This window comes from Martes martes, assembly GCF_963455335.1.
Source record: "Martes martes genome assembly, chromosome: 7".
Classification (NCBI taxonomy): Eukaryota; Metazoa; Chordata; class Mammalia; order Carnivora; family Mustelidae; genus Martes; species Martes martes.
This window is the reverse complement of record NC_137894.1, coordinates 134411351-134431654: the sequence shown is the minus strand read 5'-3', so window position 1 is coordinate 134431654 and position 20304 is coordinate 134411351. Positions and strand designations below refer to the sequence as shown.

Genomic DNA, 20304 nt, shown 5'->3' with positions numbered 1-20304 from the left:
CTTTCTTAAACTATTTCCAATAGCTTCCCATTACCCATGAAGAAGATGGGAACACTCAAAGATTTAAGCTTCCTACCAAAAATAGTCATTTGAGTTGGACAACTGGGAATGGGTAGATGACAAGAGCAAGTCAGGAGGCTACTAACATGATGATTGGTTAGGAAGGCACATAATGTATAATGAATGTTCAAAACTAGGAATATCTTGACTTCAAAATAATGGAAGGTCCTCTGTAATCAATCTTTATAGCGCACAGCATGGGAAGCACACACCTGTTATGGTTTTTCCTCTAAAAAATGTATAATTTAAATACACCAAGCATAAAGAAAATGAAGAAATAAAATTACTTCTTTTCATTGTATTTGTATATGTCTTCATTGTTTCTGGTACTGTGCCCTGATCTACTGTGTACTGATATATTGTTGTAAATGACCAAAAAAAAAAAAAAAAAAAGGAGTAAGTTCTTTTCAGGAAAGATTTGAAAGAAGAAAAAACGCTGATTTTTTCGATACTTAGAAAACATATTGTTCCGGGCAGAGTAATAATTTCTAATCAGAAAGACTAAAGAGAGGATTATCATGGAACACTTAACATGGTAGAATGGACACAAGATCGTAAGAAAAAAGACAAGAGTGTTTTAAATAGAATGAAAGCCTTAATATAAAATTAGATTTTTTTTAAATGGGGGAAAATAAAAGGCTTATACAAGTGGACAACATGAGTAAAGGAATGTTCTGAATGTTAAAGGAGGAACAGCAGGAACAGACCCCACTGAAAATAAAGTTGGAACATTTGGAAATTGGAAGAGGAACATTGCATACGGTTCTTAAGGACAGAGACGCTCCCAGTTGGCCCTGCCTTTCTGTAAGGATAGCGTCTCCCAGCTCCAACAAGGCTGCTATGTGCATGGGGCAAGCAGTACTTTTCCACTTCCTCAGTAGTGGGCCAGGGGAGACGAAAGATAATGCAATAGAGAAACCATTATGAAGGCAAGATGACAAAAGATGAGATTACAATCTCAGAGGCCAAGAACCCAGAACTGGGGAGACAGACAAGTGATGAGAATGAAGGAGCACTCTAAGGGATTTTACAAATGACAAGCTGATATTTTTCTACTTTGGGTATGAAAAGGACATGCCGTGAAGGCTTGCCCACTAATCATGAGATGGTGAACTTGAAAAGGACCTTTAGAGGTCATTTAGACCACCGGCTCATTTCATTTATGATATCTCTTCTCTTCTAAACCATATGACCCTCATTTCTCCAAATGTGCATATGTGAGGTACAGTTTATATATATATATATATATACACACACACACACACATATATATACATATATATTTGCATAGAGTGTTTCCTTCCAATGATACTTATTAGACCTCAGTAAACTGCTCAGGTTTAACTATATTGAAGCGATTAACCTAACAAGCATTGACACTGCTTAGAAACAACGTTCCTGACAGTTTCCAGTTTCCGGGGAACAAACATGTAGGCAAGCTTACCTTCGTGAAAGCTCGGTAACAGAGACCACACACCTCCACCAGGTAGGCCAGAGTGAAGACAGAGTTCTGAATCACAAAGCTGAGCAGTTTTGAAAATGGCTCCAACAGACTCTGCAATGAGATTGGGGCCGAATAAAATCATTGATTCTTTCATTGAAAAAAAAGTCTTAAAATCTTCTGGTACTTTAACTAACGGGATCATTCTTTCATTTAAAATCTGCTTCCTGGTAGCAACTCTGTTGGTCTAACAAGAACAGAACCGGACCTTCAATGCCTTAAAGAGCATGATTTAATCATTTTATTGCTCCAAAAAGAAATCCATTTTCCCAGGTGGCATCCTTTATAAACCTTATCACCGTCAATCCTATCCCCATGTCCACCCCCAGCAATCAAGACTCTGTGAGATTTGTATGAGGATTTTCCATTCTATTTCTCAGAATCTGTAGGTATCAATGGGCTCATCCATCCAGCTCCTCCGAAACCTGTCATCTCAGTTCAATAGCACAAACCATCCTGCATGTAAGTACGAAGCACAATTAGCTTAGATAAAACTTATCTCCACCCAGCTTCCTGCCAGTGTTTATCAGGAAGGTCCAGCTTTGGTTTCTCCATCTGAATCCCACCCATAAAGGATCAGTTTTAGATCCATCTGCTCTCTAAAGTCATTTAGAAACATTTATTGAGCACCTACTAAGTATCAGGCAGAGCTGGGTGCTTTTATATAGTTTATCTTGTTCAAATTTCTTATGACAATCCCAGAGAGACAGTTTGTTACAACAGTTAATGACACAAGCTAATGATTCCACACAATTATCTTCAAACTCTAGCTCTCAGTGACCTGGAATAAGTGATTCAGCCTCTCCGCACTTAGTCCTCTCCTCTGTAAAAACAAGGCTAAGCAGGACCTCCACCTCATTAGTGCTGCTGTGGGAAATCGGGGAGGTAAAGTACGTAAAGCACGTGGCGGCAGTGAGTGCTTCCTCTGACCTGCATCAAAACTCTAGAGCTTGCCTAAGGCCATATTGCTATTGAATAGAATTCAAATCCAAATTCCAGGGCAATTTTCCAAAGGCAGAATTGCTCTTTAGGGAAGACAGAATTTTAACTGGGCTGCAAAAGACTTCCATGCCATGATTTCCACTACTTCTCGACTTCCGCAGTCCTAATGGTCTGGATTATAAAAGTGAACATGCTCAGCGTGTAAAGGTTGGATCTACAGGGAAGTGCGGATAAGGAAGTAGAAGTCTGTCACGCCACCACCTCGTGATAGCACTTTACATATCTCCCTTCCTGCTGCACTCCAGTTTACCTCGTTGAAATTGTGTACATACGCAATCCTACGTTTTGTCAATTTCATTTTGTTAACACAATAACATAAGAAATCTCCAAAATGATTTAATTCTTCACAGTCACCCATTTTAATAGCCACAAATGTCACATTTCATTATAAATAATATACCAATAAATATGTTTTGTCTGAAATTTGCATTTTCATTTTCTTCTTTAGAAGATATCCCAGAAAAAGAATGATTAAATCAAAGGATATGAAAATTGGGGGGGGGGGGTCCTTTTTCCTTACTGATCCAAAAATGAACTTGTTACATGTTAGTTGTGCCTGAGAATAAGAATTCTGTATTTTATTTGTTTCTATTCCCAACAGAAACCTATGTAGCACTTTCTGTATAGAAACTCTTAAAGGAACCCTTTGAAATAGTACTGCTGATTCAGTATTCTTTGTTTTATATAAACATTGTTGCCTTGAAATAGTGATGATGGATGAAAGGTGACAGGACTGTATCTCCAGTTGGTTATATAATGAATCTTTATTCATCAAAAAAAGGAACCTGGATTCACACCCATATAGAAACTTGTTCTTCTATCCAGCAAAGCAACATAGTGATGGGGCAATATGGTACAACAGAAAAATCAGGGAACTTGGAGTCAAAGGATCTACGTTCAAGTCTCAAACCTTCTACTAACAAGCTGTGTAATCTTGGCCAAGACAATTCATCTCTCTGAGCCTGTGTCCTTAGCTTTAAATGATCAGATTAGACCAAATGATCTCTTTGCAACTTTCTTGCATAAACTATTCGTTTATGAAAGCACCATCAAGGTATAAAGTTTTGGGGATGTGGCTTCTTGGTATTGAACTAGCAGTTATAAGCTACTGCTATACAGACTATTACATCGTTGTATATAATGCAGCCCAGAAACACTGTATATAATGCAGCCCAAGAATGAGGTGAATAAGACGCAGAGCTGGCCTTCATGAAGCTCGCAGTCTCACTGGGGAGACTTATATACAACGTAAGTGTTAGTATAGAGAGCTCTATCAATTTTGTGGGGTCTGCTATAGGAGAAAGTTGCTGCAGAGCATTCCAATTCACTTTTTTAAATTTTAATGGGATTCAGATTCTCATCTTGAAGAATGAGAAAGAGTCCACCTCAGCAACAAGAGCATAAAGCATTTCAGGCAGAGGAAATGGCCCAAGCCAAGGCAAGGAAATATGAAATTAAATAAGATTATAAACATAAAGCAGTTAGCATAATGCCTGCCATATGGTAAGTGCTCAACAAACAGCGGTTGTTGTTTTGATGATAATGAGGATGATTCCGGAAGAAGGCAGGAGGCATGGGGGATGGGACAAGTAGCCAAGCCGACATTCGAAAGGTAGGCCGGCGAATTAATGAAGTACCTTCTTGTATGCCACATTAAGGAATTTGGACACTCTCCTAAAAGAAATGAGAGGTGATCAAAGATGTTTAAGCAAGGAACCAGGGCAGGAAGGTCTGTGTTTGGAAGGATCGCCTAGATCATAGAGGACAGACTGGTGACCACGGCCCAGGACAAAGAGGGCCAATTGTAAAAAATGAGATTGTGATGTATTAGAACTCTTCATACTGGACACTTTCACCATGTTTGAAAGTGAAACATTCAGTACACAATAACTATTTCTTCAGTATTACTACATGCCTGTGTTTTTAGGTTAAAAAATAACCAAATAAGCAATGGGTTGTTTTCCTGGAACATATAGTACATACCCTTGTGGCATTGGTAGAGGGTATCTTCAAGAGGCAAATCATAATTCTCAAGCTGGAATCTAAAGAACACTGCGAACAAATATGAAGAAAGTAAAAGTCAGTACCCTTCTTAATATGTCTTTTGCTTCATGTATTTTCTATAAGTGTTTATTTTAGGGGGAAAAAAATCTCAAATATAGCTGCCTCCTTAGTTTTCTATGCCATATATTGATGTTGAAAAAAATCATTCTCAGGTTTAAAAAACTTAATTAAACTATTAATTAAATAATATTAAATAACTAAATAATTAAGCATAGCACCTAAACTATTTCTCAGATATATTCTTAAAATTAAATCAGACAGAGAGATGGATAAAGAATTGAACGGATGGATGGATGGATGATGGATGATGGATGGATGGATGGATGATGGATGGATGGATGGATGGATGATGGATGGACAGACTAACAGATAGATGGGTAAGTGGATATCAACTATGTCCAACTCTAAAGAGATACACTAATTTATCAAAGGCCATGTTCCAGGGGAAAAAAACTACTCAGATCTATCTAAAACCATTAGGCTTATTAGTTCAAATAAGAACCAGTTTCATCTGCTCTTCCTTTGCTACTGAAAGACATGACAAAAACCTGCAAAAAAAAAAAAGGCAGTAAAACTTCTACAAGAAAAAAATTATGCCTCTCAAATCTGTTAGAGTTGTATGTGGGCAACATTCTACATCAAATGTACTTTTTAAATTGAATGTACTGGTGGTGGTGGCAGGGCAGGGGGCGGCGGGAATGTTACAACAAAAATAAGCAATATTATTTAACATTGTAAACATATCACAATAGCAGGTTATAGTTGATTCCCTGCAGCTGTGCACCAGACTAACTTTTGAAGATAACAAATTAAGCCAGTGGTTCTCCAAGTATAATCCCTGAACCCGCAGCTTGAATTACTTAGAAATTTGTCGGAACGCAGATCCTCAGGCTAAACCCCCAGTGCATCAGAAACTCTCAGTATCAGGCCCAGGAATCTGCTTTTAGCAAGTCCTGCTGGAACACTGATCCACACTGGAGTCTGAGAGCCAATTCTCTAAACTGATGAGAACAAACCACAGAAGGCTCTTCAACGGCTCCCTGCTTTCCCCAGAGAGTAAAAACAAAGCAGAAGACGATCAGAGGCAGTGCCCAGATCTGATCTAGTAGGGCGAGTTTTTACATGAATTCTGAAAGCTTTTTACAGGTAGCTTGTAAGCGTACTATTGGTCTATTTAATCTGTTCAATACCCGCCAGAGTTCATGTGACATTTACATTGCTTTAAACCAGGGGCTGAAGACTGGCTGTTTGTAGGGTCCCCACGGTATTTTAAAAATCAGGAAATATCATCTTCAAAACCATGGGGAGAGCAGCGATAGTAGGCCTGCATTCCCACACAACAACTGGCTAGTGTGTTGTAGCACATGTTAGAAGGGACTCGTTAGAAGTAGACTCGTTAGAAGGGACTGGTGCTTCCCGTTTCTCAAGGGTCTTGGTTCTCTGTATTATCTTAAATCACTCCACTCATTAACCTTGCAGTCAAGGTCCCTATGGGCAGGACTGATAGTCACAAATGAGGCTTACCGGTAGTTTGCTGGCGGCAAGGGTTCCAACTGGTCAGTGATCAAGTTAAATATTTAACTTAATATTAGAGTTAAATATTTTGGTTCTAGCATCCACCTGCAGGCATTTGAAATTGCCATGCCTGACCTACCTTCTCTCCAAGTGTGTGGCGTTAAGCAGTGAATAGCCCTGAGTGGCTCTTGGTTGGAGGGAGGTTCTATGGGGCCATGTTAAAAATGCATCACTTGATTTCCTGCAGGTACATGTATGGTATCTATATACATACATGGTTTCTAAGTACAGTGCTAAACCTCTTTCTTTGGATTTATTCATCGGCTCAAGCTTGTCAAGCAGACACGATCACGGGATGTGAGAGACGGTAAAGATCTCAGTATTCCCACTTTTCGTGCGAACTTTAAACTCCAAGAAAACAGCACACACCAACCTAAAGGTCCCTGAATTAACCTTATAGACCTTATTTTGGGGTCATATATTCCAAATCTGCTAATCTGAAAAAGGGCATTATCAAGGGTGGTTCGTCTTTATAAAACATTTTTCATACACACACAATACTCATTTCAGAAATGGTGCTGCCAACATGTAACTTCACTTGTCAGATCAACAAGTGGTTGATTTTATTGTGAGTTGATTATTTCTGCAATCTGCATAAAACACAAAAAGCTTGTGGAGCAAATGAGGCTCAGAGACATAGAAATGGCCACTACCAGTCACCTCCTTTTTCCCTACCACGAGACTGAATGCCTTCAATTTACCCCTACCGTAGAAGGACTGTAGGAGTCTGTCAGTGGAACGGATACTGAACCAGGAGTCAAGAGACTTGAGTTCTAATCCTCACACTGCCATCACCTCTCTGAATTTGCAGGCCCTCATCTGGAAAATGGGGGCATTGGAATGGGATGGTTTTTATAGGTCTCTTCCAGCTTTTATAGTATAGAGTTCTGCTTCTGCATTCAATGGGCTCATGTTGAAAATGTTCCTTAGGTTACCAGATTCACAGCTAGGTAATTCATGTGTATTCTTGGAGGATGGTAGGGTGGCTACAGGGTGGGGGGATGGTGATGGTAAAGCAGCCACACAGAAATATATTATCATCTTGGTCTTTCAAGTACTTTATTCACAAACACATAAACAGTCACCTCCCTTTAGATAGTTCTCTGAAACTTAGCTTTACATTGTATGTCTAGCCTCCTTTTAGACAAAACTATGCTTTTATTTACTTAGACATTTATTGAGAAATATTTCCATAATCTACTAATATCTAATTTTTAAAAATCAACTGAAAATGTGAATCACTATGTCAAAATGCCTACTGCATACTGCCCTAAGTTTGTACCATTTGGAGAGCACAACCTACACAGTACTCTGTCCTTGGTGCCTAACAGAGATTCTGTAAGCCCTTTACCAAACACTGAATCTCTCTGAGCAGATGGTTGGCAAAACGTAAGATCCTAATCGAAATCGAAATCCCGGACTCAGCTTACCTTCAAGGGCAAAACACAAGGCAACTTGGCAAAAAATGTCTGAAACTGGTTGCTGATTGTGGTCCAGAGGCTGCTAGGCGAATCCATGGGCAAAGCTTCCATGAAGGTAGCAATGTTTTCCAAACAGCGTATCATAGCACCCCCTGCTGGTAAATTCTTTTTGTTATTTAGACCCTAAAAACACAAAAGCATAGGCAATCAACTGCTGAAACAACGTGGGGATTCAGATAGCTATTTGTCGAAGATCAGTCTTAAAAATCACATATTCACGGTTTAAACATGTGTCGTGTGTCTATACAGGCTATTCATTGTAACTGGCAGGAAGATTACAGAGAAGAATCAACAAATTCAGCCAGACGTGGGAAAAACTGTGACCTTTAATTCCGTGAGAGAAGGAGAAATGCGAGCAAGAAATAAGGAACATCTTTTAAGGCTCTGCAGTTAGCGTGGTTACTGGCTAAGAAGACACAATGAATGATGCTTGCTGGAAACTCTGCTGGCCAAAGCCTGAGCATAACGACTACAGAAGCAGGGAAGTCTCTAGGGCCACCTGCCAACCCTCCAAGCTAAGTGACAGAGATAATAAGCATGGGACCGAACACACGAACCCAAGCGTTGTGATACAACGAATAAGCAATGACCCGAGAATTGAATTCAAGTCTCGCGATGGAGCAAAGATATAGGACTTGAATCCAAACCTCGCGATACAAAAAATAAGCGAAGCTGAGACTTGATTCCAAGTCTCGCGATACAGTGTGTGCCGCTCTACCCCCAGCAACTCCTGAAAGCCTGAATGTTCAACGGAAACGAGTGTGCTTAGCAGTTGCCTATCCACCCCTGAGTTGAGGGAGTCCAGAAGCTTTAAATAAATAATAAATCCACACAAAACAGCCATGTCCAGCGGACACACTTCCGTGCATTGGCAATTTTTATTTCAAATTAATTTGAAGCATTTAAATTATTTGAGATGAATTTGACATCTTTGTATGTAACATAAATTTAGTTTTTAAATTAAATGACCGAGTTAGTTCCTCAGCCGTGACTTCGGGAGGGGCGGGGCTTAGAGGTGTCCTCAAAGCGAACCTACCTCCAGGAGCTGACTGAGAGCGGCAATAGAGCTCAGTTCATTGAAGTCCATCAGAGACGTGGCTAAGGTCCGTAAAAAAGTCCCATCTGGAAAGTCAACAGTCAGATTTAGTAGTGTTTGGGCTTCAGCAAGCGGGCACGTTTGTGGTGGCTGGATTCCCCGTGGAGGAATTACCTTTGATAGTGCTCTGGAACAGCTGTGGGAAGATGCCGTTGGGGGCCAGCTGATGGAAGATGCAGCGCAGGAACTGCTTGGCCACCCCCGCGGCGTTGCCAGGAACCATCATGCTGGGGTCGCACAGGGAGAGAAAAGACAGGGACTCATGGAGCACCCGGCATGAGTTTAGGTTTTTCTGAACCTCCTTTTTTAGAGGTCAGGCATTGACACATCGATCCTCTTAGGGAAGATCTCCCTGTTATTTTCATCAGTGAGATGAAATACTGTAGTTACACGGAGTTCCTGTTAACATAAGTTTCTAGAAAGAGAGAACCAGGACATGTCAGACTGGCCCCTGACTAATGAATTACAGCCACCCCAGAGTACAGATGAGCCTTCTGAGGCCCAGACAGAAAAGGTGACCTGCGAAGGCTCCAAGTCCAGAACATGGTAGAGTCAGGATGAAACCCAGGATGAGATTATCAGCAAGACCCTCCCAGAAAGTGTCATTAGCTAAGAGAGAGCTGACCTGGGGGGGAATGCAGGGAGGGAGACGTTCATAGCTATTGGGAGATAGGAGAACTCTTCTTGGAGCACCTTGAGCCAGTATTTGTAGAAAGGAGAAGGCTTTCATCTATGCAGTTCCGCACCATCTCTGCTGGTCAAACGAGGGAGCCAAGAAACGATTATGCCCCCCTGAGACCAAAGTATCAGGAAGGACGTTCCAGAGGTGATCAGGGAGTGAATTAACAAGAAGAAAGCAGAAATCAAAGAGCCCAAATAGGTGAGTGGCAGGAAGTCCTCTTACCTAGACCATTTGACTATGTTATGTCTACCCTGAAATGCTGATTCAAAACTGTAGGTCAAAAACATTTCTTCATGCAGCTATGACACCAAACTCACACAAACTCTTTCAAAAATTAGGGAAGGAGGGAACTCTTCCCACCTTATTTTATGATGCTAGCATAGCCCTAAAACTAACATCAGATAAAGTCAAAACAAAAAACATAAAATCATAACAAAACCAAAGCAAGAGGGAACAAGGAAATGAAAACAAAAGCAAAACAAACCAGCAGTCCTCATGGACACTGAATCCAACTATAGATAAAAAGGATGATGGTCCATGACCGAATAGAGTTTATCCCAGGAACATAAGAAAGACATAATATTCAAAATCCCATGAATGGAATTCAATATATTAAATAATAAAGGGAAAACCCATACAGTTATTTCAATAAATATAGAAAACACATCTGATAAATTTTACATCTATTCATGGTAAAATTGCTCTCAGCAAACTAGAAACAGAAGAAAACATCCTTCGTCCAGTAGAGAATCTATATACACCTACAGCAAACAAAATTAATGGTGAAATACTAAAGACTTTTCTGTAGCATCTTTATTATTGTACTGGAGGTCCTAGCCATTGCAATATGACAATAAAAAAAAAAAACATAAAAATCAGAGAGAAGGGAAACTCACTATTTAGAGAAATGATTTTTTTACACACAAATGCTTTTAGATTCCAAGAAATCTTTAAAAGAAACTACTACAACTAGTAAGTGAACCCAGCTTATTACAATGTTAATATAGAAATTCAATTGCATATTCATATTCCAGCGGCAGAAAGTTAGAAAATGAAATTTTTAAAAATTCCACTTACATTGGCATTAAAACACCCAAAATTCTTGGGAATAAATTTAACAAAAGATGTACAAGACCTCTACACTAAAAACCACAGAACACTGCTGAGAGCATCAACAACAACAAAAATGGAATGAAATGAGAATATATACCATATTCATGAATTGAAAGATTCAGTATTTTTATCCTGTTGACTATGCCCAATATTGTCTCAGTACAATCCCAACAGGCTCTCTGTCCAAACTGAGAAGCTTATTCTAAAATGTATACGGAAATTTGGTAAATCTAGAATATCTAAATCCATCTTCTTAGAAAAAATGAGCAAATTTGGAAGATTCATAATCTTGGACCTCAAGACTTATTATATAGCTACAGTAATCAAGACAATGTGGTGTCAGCTTATGGATCAACATATTGATTGATGGAACAGGATAGAGAGCCTCAAAATAGATCAAGCCAAATAACATTATTTGATTTTAACATATAACAAAGTGATCCAGTGGGGAAAGGGAAAGTTATTTTTTTCTTAACAGTGCTGAAATAACTAGGTTTCCACATGGGTAAAAAGGAACTTCAACCCTTACCCACACACCGTACATAAAAATTAATTTGAGATGGATCATATAAATGGTAAATATAAATAAACTTTTGAGGAAAACACTGGAGAAAATCTTCTTGATTTGAGGATAGCTGATGACAACAGGAAGAAATAGTCATAAATTTAAAAAAATTTTTTTAAATATTATGGGGTACCTCAGTGGCTCAGTTGGTTAAATAAATGCTTTCGGCTCAGGTCATGATCCTAGGGTCAAGCCCCGTATCAGGCTGCCTGCTCAGCGGGGAGCCTGCTTCTCCCTCTGCCCTTCCTTGTCCTGCCCCCCTGCTTGTATGGCTCTTTCTCTCTCTCTTTCACTCCCTCTCTCAAATAAATAAATAAAATCTTTTTTAAAATTTTAAATATTAGGTTTCATCTAAATTAAAAACATCTCATCAAAATATATATTAACAAAAGGAACAGGTAAGCCCCAGACTAGGTGAAAATATTCTCAAGATATATTTAATAAAGGACTGGTATTCAGGCATATAAAGAAGTCCTGCAACTCAACCCAGTTAAAAATGTGGAAAAGATTTGAACAGACACTTCACAAAAGAAGATTTAGAGAGGGTCTTAAAGAGCACATGAAAAAATACTCGATAGCATTAGTCACCAGGGCAATGCAAATTTAAACTATCATGAAATACCCACCAGGATAGCTAAAATTAAAGAGACGAATACCACCAAATTTTGGCAAGGATGTGGAACTACCAAAGTCTCATGCATTACTGGTGAGGATGCCACATGGCACAACCACTTTAAAGAGAAGTTCTGTTAATGTCTTACAAAATCAAACACACACCTAACCTGTAATGTCACAGTTCCATCCCTCGCTATTTATCTAAGACAAATAAAAACACTGGTTTACAAATAGGCTTGTAGAAGAATGGTCCTAACAATTTTATCTATAATAGCCCCAAACTGGAAACAATGCAAATGTCTACCAACACGAGAATAAATAAATAAACTATGGGATTGTACCCAGCTCTAAAAAGGAAACAAACTATAGATAAAATGCAACGACATGAACAAATTTCAAAAACTTTGTGCTGAGTACAAGAAGTCAGACACCCAGGAACACATACAGTACCATTCCATTTATATGAAGCTCTATGGTAGAAAGAGAAAATCAGGCTAGTATTTGCCTATGTGGGTGGAGCTTGGGAAGATGCACGAGGAAACCTTCTGGGGGTGATAGTAATCTTCTTTATCTTGACAGGGGTTTTGGTCATGCAGGGGTACATATTCGTCAGAAATCAGTGAATATAATACACATAAGTTATGTGTATTCTCTAGTATGGAAACGGTGCCTCAAAGGAAAAAAAGGCTTAAACAAAATCAAACTTTAGTGAATAACTTGGCCAAAGAATATAGGAAGTATGCTAATATCTGAAATTTACTTTGAAATGCATCCAAAACTAAACGGGAATGACGGGGAGGCAGAAGGAGGGAGAGAGGGTTGGATAGGTGATAAAGCAAGTAAAATGTTCACTGTAGAATCTAGGTGATAGGAATCTAAGTGTTCGCTATAAAGTCCTTCCAACTTCACAGTATATTTAATCTTTTATAATAAAATGTTAAGGGAAAAAGTCTAAAAATTTTTCTATAAATGGGCATTAAAAAAGGAGTAAATATTCCTAAAACAAAAGTTACGGAAGTGCAGTGACAACAGCGCCACCCTATGTTTGTAGTCGCTGCTACAGCTCCGCTGCCACAGATACCCCACCCCTTGCACCTCCCAGCAAGTACCCCTGCCGCACAAGAAGGCTACACACGGTTTCCCTCTTTTATAAATGAGAAAACTAAAGCAGAGAGATAAATGTGCCCAAAGTCCCAGCCAGTGCCCATTCCTGCTCTCCTCTGGTTTCTTCTCCCCCACTGCAGCTAGAGTCACCTTTCTAGATGCTACACACATACCCCTTGCGACTTAAAAATCCTGCAACAGCTTCTCACGGCTGCTAGAAAGCCCCAAAGATTTAATATGGCTTATAGGCCCTGTATCACCTAGCAAGCCAGCCTTGCATCTCTGTGCTCTAGAAACACTGGTCTTTTGGTCGTTCCTCCTACCCAATCTGTTCTTTCCCACCTCGAGACCTGGGCAGATGCTTTTTCAGAGCTATTTGCACCCTTAAGTTCAAGTCGTATCTTTCAGATCTTAGTGTAAATATCGCTTCTTAGGAGAAGCCTTTCTATCCTTCCCCCTTGTTCCCACTACCCAGACGACACCAGATCTGCCAGCTCTCATGTGGGTCTCCCCATCTCAGTAAATGGCACAGCCATCCACCCAGCTGTTCAGGCCAAAACCTGGGCGTCATGCTTGCCTGATGTCTTTCTCCCACACCCAACATCCAATCCATCTGCAAATTCTGTTCGCTCGGTTTTAACAATATTTTCTGAATAGATCCTTAATGGGACCACTTCTCACTCCGTTAAACCAAGTCTTTATTAATTTGTATCTGCCACTGAACTGGTCTCCACGCTGGCTTCCCTGTTTCCGCCCTGACCTGCTTTCCTGCATGACCTATTTCCAACACAGAAGCCAAGGGATCTTTTCAAAACACAAAGGAAGTCATGTTGCTCCTCACTCTCTGCCTCCCTCGGTAAAAGCCCAACTCTGTATAATGACCTCTCGGGCCCCACCTGGCCTGCCTCACGCTCACCTTGTCCACTCCTCTCCTACCTTTTTCCCCACTCCTTCGGCCCCAGCCTGCCTTAGTCTTACTCCCCAAATATCCTGGACACCCCCCCCCCGACTTACGCCTTTGCATTTGGTGTTCCCTCTGGCTGGAACCTTCTTTCTATAAATTGCCACATGGATCACTCTCCCCCCTTTCCAGGTTTTGTTCAAATACCACCTCCTCAGAGAGGCTGTCCTTGACCATTATTACATCCAAAATACACCCCCCCCCAAGCTGTTCCGTATCTGCTGGATGTCCCTGATTATTTGGCGTAGCATTTAACACTGAATGATATTAAATGACATTACCAGTTCTCTCGTTTGTTAACTTGCTTATTGTCCGCCTCCACAAATGGAATTTAAGCTCCAGGAGAGTCCGGACTGGCTCCTTTGTTAATTAGTATCCTCAGTCTAGTGGTCACTCCATCAATAATTGTTGAATAAATGAATGTTATGGTCTCCCAACACATTGTGTCCAGGGCATTAAGCACTGTTTACAATAATAAGTTTGTGCAAATATTTTCTTCCTGTTGGCCTCCCAGATAGACTGTAGGTCCCATGAGGGCAGGAATCATGTCCCTTTTGCCACCAATTGAAACCTAAGCACCTAGTACAGTACCTGCTACAGAGTGGGCCTAAAATAAGTACTTGATGACTAAAACAAGTGAGTGCGTGAAAAAATTAAAAATTAAAGGTTAATGAGTGACAGCAGGCATGAATGAATGAGTGAACAGAAAATGATGGAACGTTCTCTGGAACTGCAATTGAACTTAAGAACATTCCTTCCACAGTCCACACTCTGATGATTTAGAAACAGGATGAACATGCTCAGGGGACAAAAAGAAAGTGGGTTTGGACCCACTTCAGGACCTTACCTTTCTGCTTGATTAGAGAAAGTGGTGCTGGATGCCAATCTAGGAAAAGTAAACAGAGTTACATGAGTATCTTAAGTTTTCACGAAGAAATGCAGAAGTAACTGCACTGGGAGCCCCTGTGGCCCCAGCCCAGATGGGGAGACAAGGAAAACCCCTGACAATTCCACTGATTAGGGACAGAGGGCCCACTTGGTGATCAGTCTCCAGGGTTCAACTTAGCCCAGGTCCTGAGATCTGCCTTCCGCATCAAACCAGATGCTTCCACAGAGACACACACAGTTAAGGTGGTTTAACGTATCACCCGGCCAAGCCTCGCACTGGCCACTGCAGAGGTTAGACAGAGAATAGAGCAGTGTTTGACCCAGTCCGTGTCTTTACATATGGACTCAACTCAAAATTCATTTCTTTGTCCTCCACCTCTGAAATGTAACCACAAACTGCAAAAGCCTCTGTAAGACAGCAAAATAGGTAAGAAGGGTGTTTGTCAACTAATCTGTCAACAAACTGAGATGACGTATTGGGAAGAGAAATGTATTAAGTAATCATTGTATAATGTACTTTTTAACAATGATATGGTTCATACACATGGAAATATTCTATATGTATAGTAAGAAAGAGAATGTCTAAACCCGCTAAATGGGGGGGGTTAGAAAAACATGTCTCGATCAATAAGATATTGAAGAAACAAATAAGGGGAATGCTCAAGTTCATTGACCTAAGACCACAAGCGTGCACCAAGCCAAGAACGCATCTGGAGAGGAATGGAGGGTCCAGCGACCGCTAACACAAGACACCATTCCCAGTTGCTTTGGTTAATGACACTACAATGAATCAATAAGCATTGATTGGTAAGTGAAATAAACTGTCATTAAGGGAGGAGCCAATGCAATCTTGATGGCTATAGCTACCAAACGGGCTGGATAAATTTTAAGAGGGATCTAATTAGAGAGCAAAGTACAAAATCACAGAAAGGCTTGGGTGATAAATGTTGAGCTTACATACACTTGGAACACCCTGGAAATGGTTCCTGTGGGACTAACATAAATAAACTCAGTCTTTGTAAACCCACATTACCTCATCTGGACCTGATTCAGGGCAAGGGAGCCCTGAATCAGGTGACTGTTGAACCTGTTTCCTGGTAGGTCTGGTGATCGGGCTTGGGTTGCTAAGGGCTGTGGCAGCTACTTTAAAACCCCACCCCTCACCCCTCCCGCCTCCCCATCTCTTGCCAGTCTAGCCAAAGGAGGTAGAGATTTAAATATATGTATATGTAAGCAGGCAAAAATACATCTGCTACTGTTTTGCCTTTACTTATCTTCAAAACTCACACCTTTTCATCCTAACAGCTAGAAATGCCTGAACGCAGTTTCTTCTTGCTTATGTTAAATAAAAACAAAATAAAACCCCTCTCTATATCCACTACAACTTAGATCAGCTCTTTCAAGGAGATGGTAACAGATCAGAACAATAATTCTATCTGTTCTAAATCTGAAAAGTACTGACGGTAAGAATTGTGGCCTTGTATTAATAAAAACTCTCAGTTCCACAAGCTGGTCCATGTACTCCATGATTGCTATGATTAGGTTAAAATCTAGGACTGAAATAAAATATTTCATCTTTTCTTCTCTCTCCATCACCCACTGTTCATCCCTGCACATTGGCTATTTCTAGGTATTCAAGGTGGTAGAGTTATACCCTGGCTCTGTGCTGGGACAGATGGAACGAAGCCCATTCATGCAGAATTTCATCCAGTCCTCTCCTATAAATTATGCACACCAGGACTACAGTTTGTTACTGAATTTGAACTTTACATATACCCATGAAATACATCACTTTCTTTCTCATGTCCTACCCACTAAATGGAATTTTCTTAATGTGAAGCAGTTAAGTTTAATCTCCCCTCAGTCTGGCTTAAAGCCCTGTTCCCAAAATAGGTCTGCCCTTTCCTTTTCTGAGTCAGAAGTGTGAAACTATACCCCATCTTCCCCTCCCAGGACAATGCCTCAAGACTGCAAGATGCTTTGAGAATCTATCTTAAGACCAGTAAAGAGAGATAATAATATCTAAGTCTTATAAATAATAGTATCTAGAAATAACATCTAAAATTTGTAAACCGTTGAACTATGAAAGGTGTACCGTTCTGAGTACTGCCCCACACATTAGCCCAAGTAATAACTGAGAGGAACCAAGAATAGTTTTCATAGTGCGGTTTCCTCTAGTTTCATTCTGACACTGTGACCTTGTAACCCGTGACCCAACACAGCTGGGGAATTGAACCCGAAGTTTGGTCCATTCCATTTTTAAAATGGGTCTGAGTTGATCCCACAAATATCAAACATCTATAAGGTTACAGAATGTTTTATTTTTGAACTGATAGTTTTTTTTGTTTGTTTGTTTTTTAAGATTTTATTTACTTATTTGACAGACAGAGATCACAAGTAGGCAGAGAGGCAGGCAGAGAGAGAGAGGAAGGGAAGCAGGCTCCGTGCTGAGCAGGGAGCCCGATGCGGGGCTCAATCCCAGGACCCTGGGATCATGACCTGAGCTGAAGGCAGAGGCTTTAACCCACTGAGCCACCCAGGTGCCCCTGAACTGATAGTTTTTATGTCGAGGTATAGAATGAATAAGCCTCCTCCTTTGTTCCAAACAGAACCAAAGTGCTACTCACCTTCCCACAGACTGCATAATATCCAGCAGCAGTGGGGCTGCCAGGTCTGGGCTTAAGTGAATGAACGTGGAGAGGACCACGATGGCTAGCCCCAGGGTTTCCTCATCATATTCTTCAAGAATGGCCCCACAGTCATGGCATCTGCAAAGAAAACAGAGGAGTGCTGTCCACGAAAGCCACGAATGGTTTCAAGATATAACAAAGTATATAAAGCCAATTCTCAGGAGCCTTGGAAAAGTCCCCTGAAGGAGGTCAGTGGTCCCACTCTCACAGAACATAGGGGACTCCAATGCCACCCTCCCCCTAGACACAGAAACAGCACAGAGGGCAGAGATCAGGAAGGTTCTTTAAGTCACTGAAAACGTCCAAATCACAACTGTCTGGCCTCTACAGACATGAATCATTGGTCCCTTGTACAGCAAGTGCCAGTCGGACTCACAGTTTGAAACTTCTGGTTAAGGGATTTTAGGCATGTAAAATTATTGCTAGGGACAGTCAGTAATTAGATTTTTTTTTCATTTGTTGAAATTAAACATGAAAAATGCCTAGACACAAATGGAAGCTTTCCTACACTCTCGAATTGAAAAGTATCCTATATGTGGGTGAGACACGGGGTACTTCAGCCAAGAGAACACTCTAGAAAGCCTGGAGTGTCTGGATCCCTCCCACTCACTCAGATCAGAATTAGGAACTCACCGCACCTACTGAGTATAATAGGTAAAGACACAGTGGCACCTGTTCTTATGTCACTTCCAACTTACTGCTCTTGGTAGTAGCTAATATAAGTTCAACTTCATTCATCTCAACTGAAGCCACTGCCCTTCTATTCAGCCTCTGCTAGACAGCTTTATGAAAAGAAGGGGCGGGGCGCCTGGGTGGCTCAGTCATTAAAGTGTCTGCCTTTGGCTCCGGTCATAAACCCGGAGTCCAGGGATCGAGCCCTGCATCAGGCTCCCTGCCTGGTGGGGAGCCTGTTTCTCTCTCTCCACTCCTCCTGCTTGTGTTCCCTCTCTCACTGTGTCTCTGTCAAATGAATAAATAAAATCTTCTTAAAAAAAAAAAAATAAAGTGAAGGGGAAGTCTACCAGGAATAGAGAGGGAACTAGAGCTAAGATCACTATTGAGAACTTTCTGTCTGGAAACTTCCCAAATACAAACATCCCTGACAAATTCACCTTTTTTTAAAAAAAAAAAAAATAGGATTCACATCTGTAAATACAAAAGATGAGAAATGGAGCGTACACAAAGATTGGGACTTAAAGGGGGACACAAAATGGGGACATTGTACAGAAGGAGGAGCCAAGAAGAGGCCTCCCCAGACAGCTCAGTACTTCCCACGTGGAATTTCCATGGTAGGGAATGTCTTCAAGGCGGGCTCCTTCACTTCTTCAGGAATGACTGATGCTGGGGGCCCGCTGCATAGATCCTCCCACCAGCCCCTCGCACCTTTATCACAAGCCTACCCACCGCGTCACCAGGAAGTCTCCCTGGCCCAAAGATATCTCTCCCAACTGGAAATCCCACAAATCTTATTCATTATTATACTCAGTACCCAAGCATTTGTGTGCCAGGCAATGTACAGGGAACTCAGAGTATAAAAGACAGAAGAAAGGGTCCCAGTCCCTAAGGAACTCGCAACATGGATGTATAAACAATGACACAATTAAAATACAATGTGGTAAGTGGCAGAACACAAAGACATAGTAAATACTATGGAAACTTGGTGTATGGTATGACTAATTCTGCCTTGTGCGTACTCGGGGCAGCTTTGCCTTCAGCTGGGTCCTGAAGCATGACTAGGAGTTCGCCAAGCAGAGAAAGTGCAGAGAGAAGGGCACCTATAAAATCGCAGAAGAAGGAACACAGGCATGTTCTGGAGAAGGTGCAGGCGCAGGGGCCAGAGCTCCTGGTGAGGAGAGGTAAGGCCATACCTTCACAAGTAAAGAGCCTTTTATCATAAACAAAGGCATCTGGACTTTATCCTATAAGAAACCTGGGGATACCGAAGGCTGACAAATCTCGAAGTGACATAACCAGTTTGAGACTCAGAGAAAGGGTTCTGCGGGCAGGATGGGAATGAGAATCAAGTCTCCATACTTAATTCCATCCTCACAATTTGAAGCTTCTAATAATCAGTAAGTGGCTACGATTTGCATTTGTCCAAACTGAGAAAGGAATGTGCCTTGGCATAAATAGAAGCTGGCCATACAAGGATATGACGTTTCTTTTCCATTTATTTTTTTAAAAGATTTTATTTATCTATTTGACAGAGAAAGAGAGATCACAAGTAGGCAGAGCAGCAGGCTGAGAGATGGGGGAAGCGGGCTCCCTGCTGCGCAAAGAGCCCGATGCGGGGCTCGATCCCAGGATACTGAGATCATAACCTGAGCCAAAGGCAGAGACTTAACCCACTGAGCCACCCAGGCTCCCCTGATGCAACATTTCTAAAAAAACAAATGTCTACCCACACTTAGGGCCATGGCCCCTTGACGAACAAGTTATGACTTAAAGCATAACACGTGCCGAGCAAACGCTCAAATTCTGTAACTCTGGTGAAGAAAAGAACCACGTGAGCTTACTTGTCCGTCATCACCGTCGGCTGCTCGTCTGTGAATTCTTCCGGGGCCGGCACAAACATGCTGACGATGCTGGGTGCGGACAGCAGGCTGGATTTCGTGGCACCTGTGTAAACAGCAGGGAGACACCTGGTGAAGAAAGGTCTGTTTCTGGGGGCCAGGAAAAGCCCCATCCTCCTCTCATTAACCCTCCCAAGATCACACTCATGGGATGTGATGGGATCAGCTCCATAGCATTGTGAAAAACCCTCACAGGTCAAAGGAATTCAAGAAAGACTTATTGGTTTCAAGGATAAAATGAATTCAAGACGGACTGTGATTTGTTTCTGTGTGATTTTTAAGAGTTGGACTCCCTTTGCTTCTTGACTTCAAAAAAAAAAAAATCAGAAAGAGT

The 20304-nt window shown here is 41.1% G+C and overlaps 1 protein-coding gene across 4 annotated transcripts in view; it reads right to left on the bottom strand.

The window, feature by feature from the left end:
- UNC79 (unc-79 homolog, NALCN channel complex subunit) overlaps window positions 1-20304 on the bottom strand; it is a gene marked incomplete at its 5' end in the record, with an annotated part of 191813 nt that overhangs the window by 42097 nt on the left and 129412 nt on the right. For all 4 annotated transcript variants that reach the window (XM_080808708.1, XM_080808710.1, XM_080808711.1 and 1 more), the window contains 8 exons: window positions 1505-1615; window positions 4547-4615; window positions 7633-7806; window positions 8720-8805; window positions 8894-9006; window positions 14667-14705; window positions 17335-17475; window positions 19914-20016. In XM_080808708.1, coding sequence (XP_080664834.1) covers window positions 1505-1615; window positions 4547-4615; window positions 7633-7806; window positions 8720-8805; window positions 8894-9006; window positions 14667-14705; window positions 17335-17475; window positions 19914-20016 — 836 coding nt within the window. The remainder of the gene's footprint in view (window positions 1-1504; window positions 1616-4546; window positions 4616-7632; window positions 7807-8719; window positions 8806-8893; window positions 9007-14666; window positions 14706-17334; window positions 17476-19913; window positions 20017-20304) is intronic.